The sequence below is a fragment of the Alexandromys fortis genome, unplaced genomic scaffold (genome assembly GCF_014885135.2).
Source record: "Alexandromys fortis isolate MF-2015 unplaced genomic scaffold, M_Fortis_MF-2015_v1.1 scaffold_88, whole genome shotgun sequence".
NCBI lineage: Eukaryota > Metazoa > Chordata > Mammalia > Rodentia > Cricetidae > Alexandromys > Alexandromys fortis.
This window is the reverse complement of record NW_026067961.1, coordinates 90,082-113,523: the sequence shown is the minus strand read 5'-3', so window position 1 is coordinate 113,523 and position 23,442 is coordinate 90,082. Positions and strand designations below refer to the sequence as shown.

At 52.7% G+C, this 23,442-nt stretch overlaps 2 protein-coding genes across 3 annotated transcripts in view; one reads left to right on the top strand and one right to left on the bottom strand.

Annotated features, from left to right (window-relative positions):
- Positions 1–4,760: 4,760 nt before the first annotated feature.
- Faap20 (FA core complex associated protein 20) lies at positions 4,761–10,314 on the top strand. Its single transcript, XM_050153405.1, has 4 exons — positions 4,761–4,872; positions 5,358–5,502; positions 5,605–5,885; positions 9,433–10,314. Exons 1-4 carry the CDS (start codon positions 4,811–4,813, stop codon positions 9,503–9,505), a joined length of 561 nt encoding a protein of 186 aa, XP_050009362.1. The 5' UTR covers positions 4,761–4,810; the 3' UTR covers positions 9,506–10,314.
- Positions 10,315–11,831: 1,517 nt separating this feature from the next.
- The window catches only part of Prkcz (protein kinase C zeta), a 101,686-nt gene continuing 90,075 nt past the window's right edge, over positions 11,832–23,442 (bottom strand). The window contains exons 13-17 of one of the 2 annotated variants that reach the window (XM_050153142.1): positions 21,723–21,842; positions 21,194–21,273; positions 20,419–20,508; positions 14,332–14,447; positions 11,832–14,200 (exon numbers count right to left, since the gene is read on the bottom strand). In XM_050153142.1, coding sequence (XP_050009099.1) covers positions 14,113–14,200; positions 14,332–14,447; positions 20,419–20,508; positions 21,194–21,273; positions 21,723–21,842 — 494 coding nt within the window. In that variant the 3' untranslated portion in view covers positions 11,832–14,112. Of the gene's footprint in view, positions 14,201–14,331; positions 14,448–15,127; positions 18,176–20,418; positions 20,509–21,193; positions 21,274–21,722; positions 21,843–23,442 lie in introns of those variants that run through there. The other variant, XM_050153141.1, reaches the window with a different exon arrangement.

The following is a 23,442-nucleotide window of genomic DNA, read 5'->3' as shown; positions in this document are numbered from 1 at the left end:
GGGTCAAGGGCCTTCCCATGAGCAGGTTTCCTGTAAATGCTCTTGGATCCGGGTCAAGGCTGACTCTGTGGGAGCTGAGAAACCACAGCCTCCCTGGGGAGTCCCCTGGGGTTCCCACTCACCCCTTACACCAGGAAAGCTTGGTTTCTGCTTGACTTGTTGTCTCCACAGGAGGGGCCCCCAGTTTTCCCCTTCTGCTGCCCCTGCTCTGTAGGGCTTGGTCCCTATCTCTGCTGTACCTGTGGTCCCGCAGTTCCTCTGAAGCTCCGGACACAGCTGGGGCACAACATACAGGACTGCCCTCTGGAAATTACCGTGCAGTAATTCAGGAAAACCTAGAAGGGCATGGGGGGGGGCAGGGCTGGGAGGCTTCTTGTTAAGGCTGGGCCTTAGGGCTGCAGGAGGTAGCCACCTGGGGAAGGGCCGACAAAGGCACAGGCCCTGGACTGAGCATGACCTGGGCCATAAGAGGGTTTTGTAAAAGTGCGTCAGAAGGACCGTGAACAGACAGGAGTGGCCAGGTGGAAGCATTGGCCAGAAGGGGGGCCGAGGAGTGAGAGCTAAAACAGGCAAGGTCTAGTCCCCCAGTGCACTCTCTCCTAGTGTCCCTTGGCATTTTGGGTAAGGTTGCCCCACCCTTGGCTTTGACCCACCGACTACATGCAGGTTCTAGCCATGATCCTAGGCTGGAGGCATGAGGAGGTACCATATGGGAACCATAATGTCTGAGCCTCCCCCTTCCCCCGCACACCCTTGCCCCCACACCCCATGTGCGGGCCTGAACAACCACTCTGCTGCCTGACGGATCCTGCGATGTTTCCCAGGCAACTGTCTCATACAGCCTGTCTGCCTGGCACTCCCACACCCCATAAATGCCGCCGTGCCTGGCTCCAGGCAGCTTTGCCTGCTTGGCATACACAGACCAAACGCAGCCCGCTGCCTGACTCTGTCGCTTGGGCCTCTTGGACATCCTCACACAGCCGGTGAGCATTGCTGGGGTACCCCATGCAGCGAGTGTCCTGCCATTCTGCCATACAGAAGAATGAGGATAGCTGAGTAGCACCAGCATGTACCCAAGCGTGCTCACCTACCACGGGTCCCACTTGAAAGCTAGAGCCCGTGTTCCTTTCTGGGCTCGGTCACAGACAGATGCTGTCATGACCCACATATAAGGTAAATTAATGGTAAACCCGTCTCCAAGAAGGCAAGGAGGGTATAGAGAGCCGAGTAGAACTCGGACTACCCAGCAGCTGAAGACTGGGGGCCGATGGACCACTTCACCTAGTCTAGCAGCTGCTAAGCCCCTGTTAGTAGCAGAGACCAACCCTGGGACCAGCCTAGCATAGTGAGGAGTTAGAACCCTGTTAGCACCACCCTGAGAAAACGGCTGTGGAGACACCAACCTCAGAATCTCCTCATTTCTGAGACTAACTTTGGAGGGTGGAGTTTGGGCTCTTCCTCCAAAAAATATGGTCTGCCAGGGCTGTGGTGGCGCACGCCTTTAATCCCAGCACTCGGGAGGCAGAGGCAGGTGGATCTCTGTGAGTTTGAGGCCAGCCTGGTCTACAGAGTGAGTTCCAGGACAGGCTTCAAAGCTACAGAGAAACCCTGTCTCGAAAAACAAACAAACAAATAAACAAAAAAAAAAAACCAAAACCAAACAAACAAAATGTTTAATGGTGGACAAAGCCCAGGAGATGGAGGTCCTCACCGTGAGGCACTTTTTGGATGCAGGAGGCTTCATTGCTTCCCACACTGGAGAGCACTTTCTGCTTCCCCCGTGTGTCTCCTCCAAAGGGCTGAAATATCCTTTTGTAAATGTGAATTTTCGTCTCAAAACAAAGTTGTTTCTGCAGTGCAAGGGTCATTCCCAACCAGAAAAATTATTTTCCAATAACGTTAATCCCTTTTCACCACAGCACACGGCTCAGGAGATGGGTCTTCTCATCAAGTTCAACTTTTACTCTTTAATTGCTCCCCTCTGTGGCGGTGTGAGGATGGACATGAGCACCACAGGGCGGGCACTGAGGTCAGACGACCTCCCCTGGTCCTCACCTTCTTCCTTGTTTGACACAGTCTCCTCTTTGGTACTGGGTATACAAGGCTAGCTGGCTCAGAAGCTTTAGGGAGGGGCGTGGATTCTCCTGCCCCTGTCCCTGTCTCAGAGCAGCACTGGGATTACATACATACATACATACATACATACATACATACATTACATTACATTACATTACATACACACACTCATGCTGTCATGCCTGGCTTCATGTGGGCTCTGAGAACTGAACTCAGCTCCTTACCTTTGCACAGCCAGAAAGGATTTACCACACTGCTCCATCTCTCCAGACCCAATTCAACTCTTTGTTTGGTTTAATTTTTTGAGACAGGGTCTTTCTACAGAGCCCTGGCTGTCCTGGAACTCACTCTGTAGACCAGGCTGGCCTCGAACTCACAGAAATCCACCTGCCTCTGCCTCCCAAGTGCTGGGATTAAAGATGTGAACCACCACTGTCCAAATTCGACTTTTAAAGCCCGTTGTGATAATACTTTGCAGACAGCTGGGACAAAGTAGGTTTGTTGGGGTTGCCCGACACCCCTATTTCTGCCTCTTCAGGTTCTAAAAATGGTTGGATTGGGCCTAGAGAGACGACACAGTGGTTAAGAGCACTTGCCGCTCTTGCAAAGAACCTGGGTTAATTTCCCAGCATCCACGTGGCAGCGCACAACTCACCCCATATCTAGGGAACCAAGAACTTCTTTCGACCTCTGGGGGCACCAGACACATTTGGCATAAATACATGTATAAAGACAAAACAATGATACAGATAAAAAAATCAATTTTTTTTTCTTTAGAAATGGCTGGATCCTATAATTCCTGGGTGAACTCAAGCCTCAAGGACAGTGGTTGACAAGAGGGATTCAGATGTCGGCAGAGCTTCACTCGCTCGGCACAGAGCAGCAGACCTCCCTTTATTCCGTCCTCTGCCGAGGAGTTCCAGGTTGCCAGCCACAAGGCCTCTGCTGGCCCCTGCCCTGGTGGCAGTGAAGGAAGCGGGACAACCCGGGCGATGCAGCAAGTCCCAATAGAACAGCGTTTCACACCTGCCTGAGTGCCAAACCTGGAGGACCCGTGTTCTGCAGCTGGGGCAGGCTATCCTGGGGTCAGCGCCCCTTTCTTCTAACAGCCAAACGTCTATCAGAGCGCCAAGGCCGAAAGATAATGGGGTACCCTCACTCTCTGTGTCCTTAGCCTCAGGGTGCTTGAAGAGAGAACTCCTTCAGGTGTCTGCAGTTTGTGAGTAAATCTCCCTGGGTAGCCACACAGGCTCCGCCCCTGCTTCACGCTGACCCCCTGGGCCAGCTGGTGTTGCACCTGTGCAGGCAGTCAGGCCATCTGGGCTCTGTAGAGGAAGGGTATGGAAGAGGCTGGAATGCCGAAAATCTCAGAGAGGCCCCTGCGCTCTGGTTTTAGGGTGTGCCCGAGCTGGGCCTTCTTGCCCACACAGGGCCCTTTCAGCACTTGGCTGGGCACCCTCCTCAGGCCTTCCTCCTGCTTGGAGGTTGGTGCCAGACCTCCTAGAGTCCTCAAGGTTCCCTGCAAAAGTACAGTGATACTTTCATCAAAAGCTCAGGAGCCAGGTCAGTGGGAGCCAGGGCCAGGCCGACTGGAAGTGTTCCATCAGCATGCGCTTCTTAGACCTGGGACTCCTCACAACCGCCTTCTCACCTGGGTGGCCCAGTCCCAGGTCACCCCTGATGGTTCAACACGAGACCACCCCACCCTGGCCCTTCCTGCATGGGCAGCCATCTGCTGCACCTTTGGCCATCACTCTGGGTTCTTCAGCCTAGTAGAGGCAGGTTCCCAAGATGGCCACTCTCTAAAAAGACCTCAGAACAGAACCTGGTGTGTGATCTGGGATCCTTTGGAGATTAAACTTCTCATCCTCTTCAAATCTGCAGAGTCCAGAATCCATCCCCTGTTTCTAGGCTGGACCACACACGGTGGGGGTGACCTCGCCTAGGGATGGGAGGCAAGGTTCCGATGAGGGGAGAGCAAGGGGGAGGGAAGAGGATCTAGGAAGAGGGAGGGGTCAGGGAGTCAGATGGTTGCAGGACGGGGCTTTTGGAACAGCCCTGACCCCTGGGGGCTGTGGAGAAATAAAGCCACTAGTGTAAGCCAATATATACACTAAAGTCCCTGGGCGTCTGCTGCCACCAAGTGACGGACTGCAGAATTGCAGGGCGGGTTTATTGGCTGGATAGGAAGCCCGGGTTTCTGTGCTTGGTCCCTTGAGCTTTGGGGCTCCGTTGCCTCTTTGGTGGAGAAACCCAGGTCCTTCCATAATAAAAACAAAAATGGTGGTAAAGTTGGATCTGGAAGTCCTGTCCTTGGGCCCATCCTTGGAAAGGCTGCAGAACTGGAAACTGAGGCAGAGCATTGTCTAGTACCGCAGGGAGGTGACATGGGCAGGGCAAGCCTGACAGCTATCTGCACGTGCTGTTAACAGCAGGGCACACCAGGCTCCAGAGTGGCCTGCAACAGGGTCGGGTGGGCCCAGCCTTGCACGCCTGCAAGCTGGGGGGGGGCAGCTCTACCGTCCCGCCCCTCCCTCAAGGCGGCAGCGTAGCGCCCCCCAATAGGTTAGGATTCCGGCGCCTTAATTCTCAAGTGCCACAAAGGGGAGATGGCACTCGGCAGAGTGGGCAGTGTGTGTGTGGGGGGGGGGTCTGGAGGCCACAGGAGCTGGTCCGGGTCGGAGGGCGGGTCGGGTTGCACGTCTCACTTCCGCCGGACGCTCTGGGGAGAAGGATGGAGGAGGAGCAGAGGCTCCGGGGGAGGCTGAGCCGCCGCAGGCCGCCCGCAGGGGGCGGGTGAGGCGGGATGGAAGGGAGAGGGTGGGGGCGCTGGGGGTTCGGGCAGGCGGTGGGGCCGCGGGAAGACAAGGGGGGTACCGCGACTTTCCCGTCGAGGTGCGGGGTTCCTTGCACACTTGCACCCCGCCACTGTGAGGCCTGCCCCCAGCAACGCTCCGCCTTTCTCCGGGCGCGGTCGCTTCTTCCGCCCTACCCTGCGGTCCACCCCCCTCCCCCAACGCACACACAGCCCCTCCACCCCTCTTCCCGTCGCCTTTCGAGGCTCTCCCTGAGAGCCAGCCCCGGGCTCCATTGCCCCTAGAGCCCACTTAGCCTCCAACGTGAACTGCACTCCCTGGATCCCTTACTTGGGACTGCCCCCCTCCATGACTCCACCGTCGATTCCTTCCGCCCCTCTCCCCCAGTCTTGCTACCCCTCCCTGTAGAGCCCCTCGTGACCTCCCTTTCGGGATTCCCTGGCTGACACTTCTTGTGCTTCCCAGGGCCCCCAACTGCCCGCCCTGGTTTCTCTTGGAGGAGCGTCAGAGAGAGCCATGGGCTGCCCTGCTGCGTAGCACTGTGAGCGGGAACGTGGATTTGACCCCGAAAGTTGAGCCATTGCCACCACTGCCAGCTTTGCCCGGCCAGGTGTGTCCAGAAGCACTGAGGGATGTCGTAGGAGAGGGTTCCCAGGCCCTGGGGGAGGTCATGGTGTCGGCGGCTATGACCTCATGGGCTTCTGTTTTTCAGGAGTCTCTGTCTGACCCAGAGCCCACTGTGCCTCCTGAGGTCTTCTCTGTGGGATCCAAGACTTTTTCCTGGACGCCTTTTCCGCCTGCCCTTGGTGGTTCTGGAAACTCCTACGAGTTGTTCCACGGGACTGGAGGCTCCCTGGGGTCACCCACTCCATCCCTGAAAGGATATCCTACACCAGATTCCTGTCAGACTCCCAGCCCGGAAGAGTGTGTGTCCGTGCAGAGTCCACCCGTGTTGCTGAACTGCCCATTGTGCCAGAAAGCGTTTGACCCGAAGTGAGTGTTCCACCCCAGACATTAGGCTTAAGATTAGCCCGAGGTAAAACCTCCTGCTAGGGAGGCTGAGAGAGTGCCTGGATGTGGCTCTTTTTATTTATTTAACTAATTTTTTGTTGTTCTTTGTTTTTTTTTTTTTTTTTTTTTTTTTGAGATAGAATTTCTTTGTGTAGCCCCAGCTGTCCTGGAGCTCACAGCTGTAGACCAGGCTGGCCACAAACTCACTGAGATCTGCCTGCCTCTGCCTCCAGAGTGCTGGGATTAAAGGTGTGGGCCACCACTGCCAGGTTTATTTAACTAATATTTAAGTTAAAAATAGTTACATGTATGTGTCATGATACACATGCATGTGGAGGTCAGAGGAAAATTTGCTGAAGTCTGTTCTCACCTTTCACCGTGTGACCCTCGGAATTGAATTTACGTACTCAGGGTTGGCAACAGGTGCCTTTTCTTGCTGAGCCATCTTGCTAGCCCCCTTTTTTTTTTTTTTTTTTTTGACTCTCGGTGATGCTCTTTCTTCTGCCTCCCAAATTCTGGGATTTCAAAAATGTACCACCACATTTGGTTAGCTTTGGTTACTTAAAGTTACCCAGAAACTTGCAGAACTTGAGCCCACTGTTGCCGGCTCACAAGGCAGTGTGTTTTAGATGGTATTTAGCTGGGTGTACCTGTATTCCCTGTGTGACTGGAAAGGAAATGGATTCTCCCAAGTTCGCTGCTAAGTTGACAAAACCAGAAGTGAATCACAAAGTTAGCTTGGTTATCAGAAGATAAGGCAGGTGGAACCCTGGTTCAGAGCCCAACAGGTCCGCCAAATATTCTTTAAAATGATTTGTCCTGAGCCGTGAGTGTTGCCCACGCCTTTAATCCCAGCACTCAGGAGGCAGACGTCTGTGAGCTCCAGAACAGCCAGTGGTACGTAGAGAGGCCCTCTCTCAAAAAAACAAAGCAAACCAAAATGTTCTTATTACTGTTTGTGTGATGTATGTATATGTCCATGTAGGTTTGTGTGCAGATGTGCCCATGTAGATGGAGGCCACGTCAAGTGTTTTTCCTGACCACTTTTCACCTTATTTTTTTATTTTTAATTTTAAAAAAAAATTTATTATGTATAGTGCTCTGCCTGCAGGTATGCCTACAGACCAGAAGAGGGCACCAGACCTCATTCTGGATGTTGTGAGCCACTGTGTGGCTGCTGGAAATTGAACTCAGGACCTCTGGAAGAACAGCCAGTGCTCTTAACCGCTGAGCCATCTCTCCAGTCCCCTTTTGAATTTTATTCTTTCTTTCTTTCTTTCTTTCTTTCTTTCTTTCTATCTATCTATCTATCTATCATCTATCTATCTATCTATTTTTGGTTTCTTGAGACAGGGTTTTTCTGTGTAATAGCCCCAGTTGTCCTGGAACTAGCTGTGTAGACCAGACTGGCCTCGAACTCACAGAGAGAGATTCACCTGCCTCTGCCTTGCTAGTGCTGGGATTAGAGGTATGCGCTGCCACTGTCCAGCCCCACCTTATTCTTTGAGGCAGTCTCTCACTGAACCTAGACTCATTGTTTTGGCTAGGCTGGCCGGATGAGTTCCAGGGATCCATCCCTGTCTGCTGCCACCCCCAGTACTTGGGTTGTATGGCATTCTGCCAGTGCTTGCCCTTTTATGTGGATGATGTTTGCATAGCAGGTACTTACCTTATCAATGGAGCTGTTTCCCCAGCCTCCAAACTGTGGCTTTTTATCAGAATCAAGTCTTTATGAATTTGGGAGGGGCCCCAATCCCGGCCACATAGCTCAGACAAAGGGATGTTGGGTGTGGGCTGGCTCGAGTCAGGTTGTGGTTATCCCTGAGTGGGTCCTGTTTATGTGACAGTGAACGGTTTGCAAAGTCGGCATCTCCATGCTTCTTACCCATCAAGAGAACCAGAGGCAGAAGCTGGGGTTGGGAGCCCTTTTGGGAAATCCATTCTCGCAGAACCCGTGTGATCTTGCCAGGGTTCCCAGCCCCTCTCGTTCCAGGAGGGCTTTTTTGCCTGTGCCGTCTTTGCATTTGTAGGCTAAGACTCCTGAAGGCAGGACTACTGAAGGGGGAAGCTCTGCCCACTGGGCGCCTCTCAAGTGGCTGTCCAAAGTGGGTATCAACAAGGCAGGCTCAAGTCTGCAGTGACTATAACAAGCTGTTACATCAAACTATACAGCAGCTAGGATGTATTGGGCCAGCCTCGCTCCTGGAGATGGCAGCCACATCGTCGGGCTGCCTGGGGGGAACTCATGTCCCATGCTCTTGAAGGAGCCCCCTTTCATTTCTGCCCCTGTGCAGGATGTTGTCACAGTGGGCAAGACCCAGGCCAGGAGGCCGACTGGCGTTGGGTGGGTCAGCACCTAGACCCAGACTGAGCTGTCCTGTTGTCCCCTGAGGGCAGTCTGTGCAGCCATTGCTGCCCACCCTCAAATGAGCCTGGGATGCCCTTCAGGGAGGCCAGGTAGTCTTCTTGCTCAGCCTTCAGAGTAGCTGGGAAGATAGGTGTGTACCACGCCTGGCTCACAGCTGTGACTCTAATAGTTTGTTCATATTCCGATTCTGGGCCTGATGTCCCTGAATCGATCTGGTTAGCCATAGCCAGGATTCAGCTGTGGCTGGGAGTTAGCAGAAGCCCTGCTGTGAAAACAGCTCTGGAGGAATCCCTGAGAACCCACTTGAGGGATGCTGCCTGGGAACTCCCGACAGATGGCTGAGATGCACACGAAACCTTGACGTTCCTTGGAGAAAGCCAGAGGGAGGAAGTGCTAATACCTTGGTTAGATTGGCCGAGGGGCTCTCAGGGACTTCAGAGATCATTTGTCGGGGACTGCCAAGTTAGGGGGCCACTGGATGTCACGGGAACTGGGACTCAGGCGAGGGACCTTGCTGTCCGTCCATTCTCTGTTGTTCATCTTAGGGGAGGTCTGTTTCCATTCTAGCATGGATCCGGGCGGACTAGGATGAGGTGAGCAGGCCAAGGCCTGGGGTGCCGTGACGGCAGGTAATGGGCATCAGGTTGGCCAGCAGAATATCCAGAGGATACTCAGGACTTCTGTGGGCAAGCTCACCAGCCTCAGACATTCAAGCTGAGCTGGCTGCTGCGAGAATTCTTTTCTTTTATTGTGTGGGTTCCGGGATTGAACTCAGGTCATTGGTCGCCATCTTGCTAGCTCCAGAGAGTCTTTGGGTCTAGCTTTTGGCATGGCCAGGACGAGTGATCCAACAGATGAGGTGGGAGCTTCTCAGACATTGGTTAGGGTAGGAGTCTGTAGGACCAAGAATCTCTTATGTAAAGAAGGGTTTTCAGGCAACAAGGAAGGCCTAACTCAACCCTACTGACTGTTTCCTCCAACTGACTAGCCATGGAAGAGTCCAGGACTCTCCTCAGTGGTTCAGAAATAGGTGGAGTTGTCAGGCGGTGTTGGCGCACACCTTTAATACCAGCACTCAGATGGATTTCTGTGAGTCCAAGGCCAGCCTGGTCTACAGAGCGAGTTCTGGGAGGCCTTGCAACTGTTTCCTCCCTCTTACAGGCTAGCCCAGCTGGATGTGGATAGCCACCTTGCTCAGTGCCTGGCTGAAAGCACAGAAGACGTGGTGTGGTGATGTGACTGCTGGGACGTGTCCGAGTGGACATCTGAGCACGTGGGCACCGAGAATAATGCTGATCGCTATGGTGCAGACAGCAGCAGGTCCCTACCACAGTTCCTCTCATTGCCGACTTAACTGGGTTTGGAATCACCTATCCGACAGACCTCAGGCTGTGTCTGTGGAGCTGTCTCCAGGGATTAACTGAGAATGGAAGACCCACCTTGGATGTGGGTGGTGCTGTCCTGTGGCCTGGGGTCTCACTGAATGAAAAGGGAAAAAGGAGAAATTGAGCTGCTTCCTGACTGGGGACGGATGCTCTTCTGACCTGGCCACCAGAGCTACAGCAGCATTTGCTGCTGTGCCTTCCCTGCCGTGATGGACTGCACTTCAGCCGTGAGCCAGAATAAATCTTTTCTTAAAAAATTATTTATTTATTAATTATGTATACTACATTTTGCCTCCATGTATGCCTGCAGGCCAGAAGAGGGCACCAGATCTCATTACAGATGGCTGTGAGCCACCATGTGGTTGCTGGGAATTGAACTCAGGACCTCTGGAAGAGCAGCCAGTGCTCTTAACCACTGAGCCATCTCTCCAGCACCCCCGAGTAAATCTTAAGTTGCTTTGATCAAGTATTTTGTCATAGCAAGAAGAACCCCACCCAGGCAGGGAAGCCAGGCTCTGTCACGAGGCAGAATTGGGTATCTCTACCCAAGTCAGCATTTATACACAGGTAGTGCCCTTCTCCTGACTAAGAGTGACATACTGGATTACATTCCACAGACATTAATAATAATAATAATAATAAAAGCTAATGATGTGTATTCGTGTGTCTGTGTGCATGTGAATATGGTTGCCCAGAGGCCAGAGGAGGGTATTGGATTCCCTAGAGCTGTAGTTATGGGCAGCTTTGAACTGCTGGGAACCAAACTTGGGTCCTTTGCGAGAGCAGTGTGTCCTAACCATTGAAGCCTGTCAGTAGCCCCAGTCACGCTTTTACTTCCTCAAATGCACTCAGCTCTCCATTCAGAAACAGTGCTGCAGGCTGAAAGCTTCGCTCTCACCTAGGGACAGTGCTGTGGAGATGGAGTCCTAGGGAGGTGACAGGTCATGAGGGCCAAGCAGCCTAGCAGACAGGAACCCCAGTGGACATGGACCACCACCAGAACTCGGTTGGCTCCTTGGTTTCCAGGACCAACCATGTTGGAAGCATGGTGTCTACCTATGGCACGGCATTTGCTCAGCCTGAACCAACAACCCCTGGTTCTAGTAGGACACTGGGCGGCAAGTTATGTGTCGTGGGCAGCTAGATCTGACTTCCACAGCATGTGGGGTTTCTGCAACCCTACCTACCACTAAGGGGCGGGGCTCAGAGCACTTCACTTCACATCAAATCGGTTCCTGAAGAATGGAATTTAAGGGAGCGCTATGGGCCACATCTTGCCACCCACACGTGAAATGTGGCTGACATACAAAAGCAAATTTAGTTTTTTTTTTTTTTTTTTTTTGCTAAAGTCCAGATTCTAGATAGGAGCTCCAATACCAGCCTGGTACCCTTCCTTCCCCCTTTGTGTTTTGAACTCACTGTGTGGCTGAGGACAACTTGATTTTCCTGTCACTACCTTCCAAGTCCTGGGATTACAATGTCCACTACTAAATTTGTTCGTGTCTGACCTTCTTGTCTACGGAAACTAGCCTGAGGTTAGCGGTAGGTGTGGCTTGAAAGCTCGAGTTAACCAGAAAATCCGTATTTTCCTTTGAAGAACGGTGGTTTCCATGAGTTGGATGTGGTGGCCACGTGGAGTCTCAGCACTTGGCAGGGGAGGCAAGGGAGTTCACGTCTCCTAGGAGAAATACAAAACCTGGAGCTCTGATGTGAGTGGCTGGACGGCATCTATTTAGGAGAACACGTCTCACCTGGTCCTGTGAGGCTTACACCCGTCTTTGAAAACACCCTTCCAGATACCCCAAAAGTGTGTTCCCGGTTTCTAGAAACTCCTAATCTAGTCAGGCTGGCCTTGTTCTAACTGCAGTCCCAAAGCTGTAACCCGAGAAAGTAAAACTACACGAGACAGCACTGGACGTGCGGCAGTGGAGACTGAGGCTATAGTCAGACTCGGGGGGACCTCAGGAGGAAAGAGAATGAGAAATGGGAGTCTTCAGTTGTGAGGACAGACTCACTTCACGGGGATGGCGACAGTGGCACTGAGTATCTCGGACACTCACTTGTTCTTCTGTTTTGTGTTGTGAGCCTAGATGTCTTCTAGGAAGGTTCTTCTAGGGAACAGAGTAAAACCCTTCACCCTCCCCAGACACCTACGTGGAACACAATAACAGTAAGGGCGTTTTCATCAAAGTCTTTAATAGATGTGCAAGAATACGAACGACCTTGGCCATGGAGGGCGAGAACAGCATCCACAGGAGGAACTCCTGCCGGCGATGGGCTCCACCCATCAATTGTACAAAACCACATGGTTACGGTTACTGATTTACAATCTTTGAGAGTCTCCAGTGTGTTTGCAAACCATTGTTAAAAGACACGCGCTCTCTTGCCCGGAGCCGTTTGCAAACGTTAGGGTATTTCCCACCCCACCCCCCAGTCACATTTCAATACATCCTTCACTTTCTTTAGTTTATAAAACAAATTACTATATATAAAAATCTCCCCTTCTGGTGGGCACAATGTTATTCACACATTTGTACATGAGCAGCCGAACCAGTAACCAGTAAGTCATTTGGCAATAGGGCAGTATCCAAGTATACACCCCCATTTCTAACAAACCAAGGGCCCCTGTGCTGTTTGGGTAAAAGGAGTTGTTGCTATCCCTAGGCAGCACACTGGGAGGAAAGGAGCTAGCAGGAGCCGGTTTGCTCTTGGACCACTTGTGGGCTCTTCATCATAGCAGTGTGGCTCATAGGCAGGTGTGACTGCACAGCCCTCAGATTGGGGCTCCAGCCACCTGGACATCCCCAGGCTGGGCTGGGCACCACTGGGAGGCCCAAACATTGGCTCTTAGGCTGTGTTTGCATTTTTTTTTTTCTGACCGGTTGCTGGGAGTTAGTCTTACTGATGGACACTAGGAGTGCTGGTTGAAATGTGTCCACGTTCAATGGGTGTTACAGAGCTACCCAGAAGCCTAGGCCGTCTGCTCTGTCCCAGCACCTGGGTGTGGCTCTGATGTGTTCAGCGCCAGACATGGCGATGGCCTGAGAAACCTGAGTGCATTGGGGCGAGGGCTGTGGGCGGCCACGGGGCAGCATGGCGGACAGCGCCTCTGAGTTTTCATTTTCTCTGACTTCGATTTTCAACGGGGCCGCCAGCCCCCAAGGACTGCATGAAGCAGCCATGACTGGACTCGACCCTGCCTCACGTGGAGATGCCAGGTCTCGCTCTGGCAGGGTTGGGGGTATGTAGCCTGTTTGCTACCTGGGTCAGCCTGGCTCGGGGAGACCTGGGGTGCTCCGTCACTGTAGTGTGGCGTCTCTGTCTCCTGCCCACTACCAAGGTGCTTAAATGATGGCTCCTGACACACCTGACCTGAGGACTTAGCTAACCTCTTTCCAGAAAGCCTTGGGCTAGCCTCCTGACTGCCTCTAATCTGAGGAGGAGGATGGCCGAGCACAACAGTTATAGAAGCGGGCATGCTTCCTCAGTAAGAGTACAGGATTATGGGTATTCTGTCACGTTAAGGCTAGGGTCCGTCACACATGTCTTTAAATTTTTCTAATCTGGAGTATTAGTGATAAAAATATTTTCCAAAAAATCTAATGTATAACACAAGACATCTTGGAGGCACTGGCTAGTGTTTTCAGAAATATATTTTTTTTTTGCGGATTTAGTTTTCAATTATTCTTTCCCTTTTTATTTATTTACCTATTTATTTGGTTTTACTGGTGCTTTGGTAAGCAATGTTTTAGAATCGCTATAATCCAGTTTCCCCCATCAGAGTCCACAGGGCCGGTGGGAACAGCACCACCAACCTGGCCAGGATGTCACTGCAGCCTTGGACTACCATGGCTAGCTGTGCTGGGTATGAAAATACATGTTAAATATTAACAACAGAACTTACCGGGATTTAGAAAAACGTTCCGAATCTGTAACAATTCTCGTTGCAGTGCATTCCTGCAGGCACTTGGGTGCCCGTCCCCTGCCTACGTTCTGCCTGCTCGGAACAAGCAGCTCCTCCTCACGTGGGGGCTGCGCTGGGGACGTCAGGCGGGTGCCACTCAGAAAAAAGGCAGCAGAGGAAGCTTCGACATCATCGGTACATTTTATTCCTCAGGGCATTACACGCTAACTTTCCTGGAGCGGGTCAGTGCATCGAGTTCTGTTTCTGTGGAAAATGCGCACCTTCGAAACGGCGTGACTGTCTTGCCCTCTGGTAGGGCTGCCACGGGCACAGGAAGCTATTCCTCCAGCACAAAGCCAGCCTCTGGGGCCTGGACACAAGAGACTGCTCTGTCCAGAAGTGCCTGCTGGGTGCCCCTCTGAGGTCTCGGTGGCCAGCATCCCTCCTTGGCTGCTCGGAGCCTCGTGCCCAGCCTGGCATGCATATGCTGTGGTTAAGGGTAAAGTGACATGGTCATTCACAGGCGTGTCCACAAGGGAGACGCTCATGGCCTCACACGGACTCCTCAGCAGACAGCAGAAGCGGGTTGATGTACTCAAAGCCTTCAAACTCAGACTGGTCAATCCTCTTTATGACGTCCCTAGGAGCACAGGGAGGAGGTGAAGGGTGGCTCCCGTGTCCCCTCCCTCAGGTACCATCCTTCCCACCGACCCACGCAGCAGAAACAGGGACCCAGGTCTGGAGCCTTGCAGGGTCCTGCCCGGGACTTACTCGTCATCTGGAGTCAGCTGCACAGGCTCGCTGGTGAACTGCGTATCAAAGTTGTCCAGGCCATAGTCATCTGTGATCTGGGGCTGGAAGGGAGGCAGGGCCTGCTTCTTTTCCAGCTGAGAATATCGACAAGGGCGTCGTGTCAGACAGTGAGATGGCCAGATGGGTGTCAACACCCTCTGCCCTCTTCTCGTCTTTGTATGCACGTAAATCACGGAATAAAACGGGAAGCTCAGCTTTTCAACACGCCTGGCATTTCGATGCCAGCCCCGCCCCCGTCAAAGTATAGAATCTAGGAGAAAATATCCAATGCCAGGAAAAGTCTACTTCAGTTAAAAAGTGATGGATGTACAGGCCCTGGAGACATGTGCCAGGGGAACAATGTTACTGCCAGTGGCTGGGAGCTTGCTTGCTCTCTCTCTCTCCCTCCCTCTCCTTATTCTTTTCTTTTCTTTTTTTTTGTTTTTGTTTTTTTGTTTTTTGGGTTTTTTTTTTGAGACAGGGTTTCTCTGTGTAACTTTGGTGCCTGTCCTGGAACTAGCTCTTGTAGATTAGGCTGGCCTCAAACTCACAGAGATCCGTCTGCCTCTGCCTCCCAAGTGCTGGGATTAAAGGTGTGCACCACCACTTGGCTGAACAGCTGTATTATAAATTATAAATACCACCACCCGGCAGGATTGGCTATTTATAATACAGCTGTTTAGCCAGGTGGTGGTGCACACCTTTAATCCCAGCACTCGGGAGGCAGAGGCAGGCGGATCTCTGTGAGTTCGAGGCCAGCCTGGTCTACAGAGTGAGTTCCAGGTCAGCCAGGGCTACATAGAGAAACCTGATCTTGAAAAACAAAAACCAAACAACTAAAATATATAGCTGTTCTTCTTTATCAAGCCGGGTCCTTGGATCACACAGGGGCAACACAGGTAGGGTATTTCTGAGCATTCATTCGGCTCTTCCAGGGGAAGGTGGGTGACAGTTGGTCCCAGAACAATGTATGTATCTGTCCTATGAGCTTCACTGCCCTGCCTGAGCTAGGGCTGCAGGCCTTGAAGAGACTGCATGCGTCTGCACTTGACCTCACATGTGGCTGGCACGGGAGCTGATGTCTAACACTCCTCTAGTCTATCTGATGCTGGCTCTGGGGTGGGACCAGTGTATTGGTTATAGCTGCTTCTCTGTATTCTTAGAAACAAACCTCACCCAACAATGGTGCACAGCATGCATGGGTGGGTGAGTCAGAGAGTAAGCAAGAAAAATGGATGGAGGTGTGGAGAGCGGCTGGATTCATGGCTGAATAAGAGACTAAGAGCAAGCGAGGGTCCCAGCCTGCTAGGACAAGAGAAGACCCGGGACTGCGTAGCCTGTGAGGTTTGTCCTTGTGTTCAAAGGGCGACTCTCTACCTCTAGTGAGGCACAACGGGAGTCAGTTCCCAGCACTGCTGTGGGCAGGGAGATCAGCAGAGAGTACGTGGATGCACAGGCCATGCTGACTTTTAGTGTCCAAGCAAAGAAATGCCCCCAAAGGCCAGGAAGGCTGGGCAGTGAGGGGAGCTGGTCCTATTCAGTCTTAAGGGCAGGGAGGCCCACAGCAGCTGTGACCCCATTTCTGATGCCCCCACCTGGCCATGGTTCCCACAACTGCCTGTTTGTCCCTGGAGCCCCGTGCCTGGGCCTTCAATGGGTGGCCCTTTATCCTATCCCCCTAGATCTTCCTTTCTTTTCTCTCCTGGCCACAGGCACATGCCACAACCAAGGACTCGGTCCTTTCCTTTTTCTTTGGCAGGTTGCCTGGGAAACCAGAGGGTTTTGTGACAGACTGTCCTCCTACTTGCTTCCCTCTCTGGAGTCTCTCTCCTAGAAGCCTTGGACCTATTATTTAAACTTTAAAATATTACATTTATTTAACTGTGTGTGAGTGAGTGGGCATGCACGAGCCAGAGGACGACTTTCAGGAGACAGCGTTCCCATTTCATCCTGGAAGTCTAACCCAGGCTGTCAGCTTAGTGGGAAGTACCCTTACCCGCGGACTGGTCCGGGCCCATTTAATTTGCCTGACAGGGGGAAGGAGTGGAGGCCATCAACTTCCTGTCAGCTCTCACTGGTCAGGTCTCGCTGATGTCAAGAAAGCTTGTTTTAGCCACACTCTGACTCACTCCTCAGGGTGGACTTGCCATGGCACCTGCCAGTAACCCGGAACACAGTAGGTTTGATGGCAGGGGGTAGCAATGCCCAGATGGCTGCTTCAACTCTGTCCGGTTCATGGTGGGTCAGGGATTTGCAGCCGTTGGAAAGATCCGACATGCTGTTGAACCATGTCTGACGGAGCACCAGACACGGAGGGTCTGTGGATAGACCCTTGTGGTAAGTAGCCGAGCCAAGTTTCCAAAGGGAGTCAAGACTTTGCTGTATAGACTCATTTCTCTCAGAACCAATCTACTGACCAGTCACAGCCCTGCCTGGGACTGTGTCCAACAACTTTCCCATGGTCTTCATGCCTACCATCTAAACCTTCTGGTGGAGACTTGGCGGCGGAGGGTGTGCCGGATGGCCCGTGAGGGACTCTGTGTGCTCAGTGGAGCATATGCTCCTATCCTTACATCCCAGAGGGGGGCAGGAGGACTGGCCCCACAGGTCATCCCTGTACCCCTAGAGATAGATGGCTGGCAGGTGACTCCCTTCTGACTGTCTCTCTCTCCAGAGCAGTGGAGGGGGATGGGAGACGAGCCCACGGCTAAGGTCCAGGGAGGACCCTGAACACCAAACTCTAGGGTGGGTGGCCGCTGCTGTGAGGCTTAAAGGCTCTGGTAGCGCAAGGTCACTATCAGGGATGGTTTGCCATGCAGACGGTAGTTCTCAGATCAGCCAGCCACTGGGGTAGGCAGATGTATCTCTGTCCCCAGAAGAGGGTCTGTCTGTCTGTCTGTCTGTCTCTCTCTCTCTCTCTCTCTCTCTCTGAGACAGGGTTTTTCTGTGTAACAGCCCTAGCCGTCCTGGAACTAGCTCTTATAGACCCGGCTGGCCTCAAACTCACAGAGATCCGCCTGCTTTTGCTTCCCAAGTGCTGGGATTAAAGGCGTGCGCCACCACTGTCCAGCTGAGGGTCTCATTTGTATCTCTACCCACTAACATTCATCAAGACCACCCCCCTGGACTTGTCTGAAGCAGAAACCTTGGATTCAGGTGGAACCTTCCCTCCCCCAGTCTGTGAGGACAGCCAGTGTTATGACGATTTGAGCCTGTCATGATGCCCTCTGCCCCATGGCACTCAGGATGGAGGATGGTCCTGGGGGACCTTAGAACAGGCTGTGCCATAGGAACAGTGTTAGTTCAGGGAGGAGGCAGGTGTAGTGGGCTGGCTCCTGCCAGTCTACCAGGCTACTCACAGGGACCTTACCGCATAAATAAGCCATTCCAGAGCCTGGATCTCCTCAGCTCTGGCGTCCCAGAGTCTCAAGTTACAGGAGTTTGGGTGTCTCCTGTCTCTCAAAACCCAAGCCCACAAGGGTCAAAAAAAGGGGGGAGAGGGGAGGACACCAGGGACAAGCCTGGCTTCCCTCTGGCCACATAGCCTTTAATCCCTGAAGGAGACCCATGCCAGCTGGCTTTGTGCAAATCTTAAGAGAATGGCAGAGGTGGCCTCAGGTCCAGGAATGTGGACGCAGCAGTTACCACCATGGCCGCCCTGATGGCGCTGACAGGAGTGGGTCGGCGAGGGGAGGACTGGGTGGGCGAGGGGAGGAGGGCTGGGATTAGGGGCCTCTCCAGCGCTATCACGGGGGCTCACAGCAGGGCCCAGTTCCGATTCTCCTTGCTGTCCACATCTGTCTCCTCCTTCACAGCACCAGACCTGCACCAGGGACCAGCATCCTGAGTTCCACAGTTACATCTCTAGACCTGAGCTCCCACCTCAGACGAACAGTCCCGACACTGTAAATCCCTGGAGCTGCTGCTGGGCTGTGCAGTCCTCAGGTCCTAAGAAGTCGTGGGATACAGCCCCTCACGAGGCGGAATACCCAGTGACCGCCTGGACAGTGGCTCATCTAGAGGAAGATCCCCCAGAAAACTAGACAAGAGCCCCAACAGACAGGCTGTGCAGGTCGCTCAACAATCTAAGAACCAGAAGTGGGCCCTGCCTACGGGACCACCAGTGGGCGAGTGGACAAACACGTGGTCCATCTGTGCAGTGCAACACCAGATAACTGTGAAGGCATGTAACATGTTTATCACCACGACAAAGATGATCCTGGAAAATGCTTCACTGAGCGGAGCGTGCCATAATGCAAGGTCACCTCCTGGATGGACCTCCTTTCAAGGCAGAGTTGCACAGTTGGCTACGGCCAGGGAAGGGGATGGAAGGATAGATGTGATGACCCATGGCACGAGTCTGCTGGGCTGGGGTGGAGAGGCTCTGTGGTAAGACCCCAGGCCCACAAGATGCACTAAGAACCACTGAGCCACGGGGATGATGCAGAGGAAGACCTCCTCCCCTCTTGCTGCTCAGAACCACTTGGCTAGCCGGCCTAGAGGCAGCTGGGCTGAAATAAGACACTGTTTATACCACATCCACTCTCTTATGGTGAGGCAAGGGTGATCGGAGACGAAGGCCTGGCGGCTACTGATGCCATGTGGGAGGCCAGGGCCAGGGCCAGAGGAAGAACTCAGATTCTACAGGCTCAGAAGGGGCGGGCCATGGCGAGGCAGGCTCAGAGGAGGAACAAGGATGCAGGATTCTCCCTGTACCCCACTCTTAGATCTGACTCCGTGTCAGAGTGGGGGTGATGGGTTTCAAAGACTGGGGAGGCAGTGAGCCTGTTGGTAACATTTGCCACTACTGGGCCTGGGCCAAGACTGAGTTAGAAAGAAACCCACGGCTTCCCTCTGATGCTACCAGAGCTAGAAAGTGAAATTAAAAGCTGATAGAATTGGTTCTTAAATATCAAGGCGAGTGAGATGGTTCAGCAGATAATGGTGCTTGGTGCCAAAACTGACGGCCTGAGTTTGTCCCTAGACCTATATCGTGGGAGGGGAGAAATGACTCTCAAAAGCTGTCTTCTGAGAACCAACTCTCAAAAGCTGTCCTCTGACCTCCATATGACACACCCACACACCACACACACAGACACCCCCCAGATACACACACACACACACACACACACACACACACACACACCCCAAGTTAAAAAACATCAATGCACCGAATAGACATTTACACCCAAACAAGGGAGTGAACGAGAGGTTCTGGTTTTGCGGCTCTAGAAGGGCCATGGGTTGTGGGCATCGCCTGTCCTGACCACTTGCTGCCCCTGCAGCCTGGCCCCTCCCCGTTCCGCACAATACGCTAGACACAAACAGTCCTGTAAATAGAGTGACTAGTTGTACCAGGTAGTGGTGACCTATACCCTTTGATTCCAGGGGCAGGCAAATCTATGAGTTTGAGGCCAGCCTGGTCAACACAGAGAGAGAGAGAGAGAGAGAGAGAGAGAGAGAGAGAGAGAGAGAGAGAGAGAGAGAGAGAGAGAGCGCGAGAGCGAGAGAGCGCGAGCTGCAGGACAGCCAGGGGTACACAGCGAAACCCTGTTTTGAAAAACAAAAACAACAACAAACACGTGGCTGGTTAAATGATAAGATCCTTCCCCGGGGATCAGACGTTAGTGCTGGCTGCGGGCGTCTGAAAAGGTCAAGATGGGTTTGGGGAGGAGGGTGTCCAGTGTGCCACAGCCGGGCAAGTTCCAGATTTACTCAATGGGTTAGCTTTTATATTTTCCCTCAAAAGGGTGTATTATTTCGACACAGGGTTTCTCTGTGTAACAACCCTGACTGTCCTAGAACTCTGTAGACCAGGCTGGCCTCAAACTCACAAGAGATCCGCCTGCCTAATATCAGGAATGGACGCGACTCAGAAGCTTGAAGTCTGTGCCTGCTGCCCTGCCAGTAACTAGTGATACAGATGGGGTTTGGGTAGCTTTGGGTAACTAACCACACCAAAGAAAGTGCCCTCGGGGCCCAGGCACCCAAGTGCACACGGGGCCACTGTGGCTTCGGGTGCGGCCCGTCTCACAGGATGGGCACAAGGACCCTCCCGAGGCTTACCAGGTCCCAGTCTATGCTGCGGAAGAAGGCATGGGACTTGATGTCAGAAAATCCAGTCTGCGGCCGGCAGCCAAGCCTCTCTTTGGGATCCTGGGGGGTCAGAGTGCAAATAACGGTGAGTCAGGACTCCCAAGAAAACCCCTGATTCAGCCCCTACCCAACGGGATGACCCAGCTTCCCCCACGGGAGCTCACTGTCTCCAGCCGCCCTCCTGTCCTGTGGGGTGTGACCGTCCCTCTGTTGGGATTCCCTTCCCCAAAGGGCTAACACTGTTTGTTATGCTAAGGATCAATAAAAATTAAACTCACTGGGCGGTGATGGCACATACTGTTAATCCCAGCATTCAAGAGGCAGAGGCAGGAGGATCTCTGTGAGTTCAAGGCCAGCTTGGTGTACAAAGAGAAACCCTGTCTTGAAGAAAAAAAAAAAAAAGAAGAAGAAAAAAAAAGAAGCAAACTTTGGACTCTCATTCTTTTGGGGTTAGAGATATGGCTCTCTGTGGTTAAGAGCACTGGCTGCTCTTCCAGAGGACCAGGGTTCAATTCCCAGCACTCACATGGCAGCTCACAACTGTCTGTAACGCCAGTTCCAGGGGACCAGACACATCCATAGTACAACACCAAAGCACATGAAACAATAAATAAGTAATAAAGTCTCTGGGCGCAGAGAGCCCCAGTGCCAACGCCTATGACCAATCACAGAGAACAGCTTCGGTAGGGGGATTCTGCCCACCCGCTCCCTCCCAGAGTATTCTGTCACCACGGCCAGAGCATACCTTATTTAAAAACCCTTTCAGGACGTGTGAGGCCTTGACAGACAGGAAGCGGGGGATCCGGATTGGCTTTTCCAGGATCACTGTGTGGATAGAACCCAAGTGAGATGACCCTTGGCAGTGTTCACTCTTCCCGGAAGCCTACAGGACTCCTGAACTCTGTTTGTTTGTCTTTTGGTCCCAGACACGTGGAGGCCTCTGCACCGGTCACCAGAGGGCACTGAGGGACAGCCCTGAGGGGCATACTAAAGGCCATTAACTCTGGGCAGGAGTAAGGTGTGTGTGTGGGGGGGTGGGGGGTGGGAGGAGGTGGCTGCCAGGGGCCACAGGGAATGAACCTGGCTGGGCAGAGGGGGGCTCTGGCTACATCAGAGCATTCTCCTTCTAGGTGACTGACGGTGAACTATGGTCACCTCACCACATTCTCTGCCGGAGGAACAGCTCTGTGCAGGCTTCACCAACTGGGCACCACCTCCCATCCTCACCTTTGAGAAGAGAAGAAAAAGGGGTGGACACGCTGCGGGCCACCAACCTTGGAAAAGGTAATCTTCAGTGTTCATGTCTGGGTTGTCCGTGATGATATCGAAGGGGGAGCGTCCAGCCATCATCTCAAACATGAGGACGCCCAGCGCCCACCAGTCCACGCTGAACCCTGGGGAAAAGTGGGCAGTCACTAGGCGGGAGGTAGCTGGGAAGCTGACACACTCAGCCCGTGACTGTGAATGTGCCAAAGGATGCGGCATCCATCTCTGCGGGCGGCTGGACCGCAGGGCATCTGTTTCCTTAGAAGCTGCGGAGCTGGCGCGTGGCTGTGACTCCTCCAGCTCACGGTGGGTTACCCCGGCTGTTACCCCGGCCCGCCAGCTCTGCTGGGATGGCTGCACAAACATGCAGAATGGGTCCAAGAACAAACCCTGCTTTGCTCCGGTCATTACTGTTATTCTATTATTATTATTATTATTAGGCGGATCTTGCTGGCCTTCAAACTGTGACTGCTGCCCCAGGCTCTGGAGTGCATGCCACCATAACCGGCTTTCTTCTTGTTTTCATTTAAGGTTACAAAGTCCCCTTCTCGGGCTGGAGAGATGGCTCAGTGGTTAAGAGCACTGTCTGCTCTTCCAGAGGTCCTGAGTTCAATTCCCAGCAACCACATGGTGGCTCCAAACCATCTGTAAAGAGATCTGGTGCCCTCCTCTGGCGTGTAGAGGCAGAAAGTTGTATACATAATAAATAAATCTTAAAAAAAAAAAGCTAATCAGAAATAAATATATTAAAAAAGTATTAAAATTTATAAAAAAAAAAAAGTCCCCTTCTCACTGAGGAGCGCAGCTCAGTAGGAGAGAGCTCTAGCTTCAATCTCCAGTGCTGCCCAAACAGAACCGGCCGGAACCCACTTCTCTGAGGTAAGAATCAGTTTGCTATAGTCCCTTCTGCCTTCACTACTTTTTCTTCCTTTGCCTTTTTTCAGCTCTGTCCTAGACAGCCTGGCCATCCCTGTGGTCTCTGAACATCTGCTCCACCACACATAGAATCAGGTTGGAACCATGGCTGGTTCAAGACTGGTTTCTTGCTCCAACCTGCCATCTTTCCTTCTCTGGTTCCTGAGCAGCTGCAACTGCAGCAGCTTCTAGGAGCCCAGTCATTCTCTCGGGACAGTGATCTGCACACGCTGCCAGCACACTCATTTATGGGAAGGTGCATTTATGACTGCTTTCACCAACGCCACCAACATGAGTCAGGGATAGATAGCACATGTCTGTAATCCCACCTGCGTGACAGAAAACTCTAGGATGCAAAGGTGTGTGGGTGCACAAGCACACACATACCATGTACATGTTCATACGTAATGCACATGCACACACCTCCTGCATGCTATATACTCTCCCCTACCACGTGGATGTATATGTACCTGTGTATGCATGCCACCCCATCTCCACACATGGCTATGTATGATGGCTTCCACTCAGAGAAAGAGGAGGAGCAGACGTATACCATTGTGTCTACAGGGTTTCCCGGATCGGTCGCCCTCTGCTTTGGATCCTGACTGGGGCACTTCTACCATTCCCAAGGATACTTTGATTCTTCTACACACGGATGGCCAGTGGCCGTCAACCTGGGGGCCTGTCTTGTCTTTGTTTCAGGCTCCTTTTCATCCTCCCCACCCTGGCTCGCCAGGGAGAGGACATTGTTCAGGGTCACCTGGTGGGCTTGAGAAGGTGTGAAGGGGGTAACAGGCGTCAGGGAGACACCAA

What these genes read in the sequence shown, in the direction of transcription:
- Faap20 (XM_050153405.1), top strand. Translation starts at nt 4,811, where the DNA reads ATGGAGGAGGAGCAGAGGCTCCGGGGGAGGCTGAGCCGCCGCAGGCCG. An exon ending in TGCCAGCTTTGCCCGGCCAG is followed by an intron (nt 5,503 to 5,604) that starts GTGTGTCCAGAA and finishes TCTGTTTTTCAG; the next exon opens with GAGTCTCTGTCTGACCCAGA. An exon ending in CAGAAAGCGTTTGACCCGAA is followed by an intron (nt 5,886 to 9,432) that starts GTGAGTGTTCCA and finishes TCCCTCTTACAG; the next exon opens with GCTAGCCCAGCTGGATGTGG.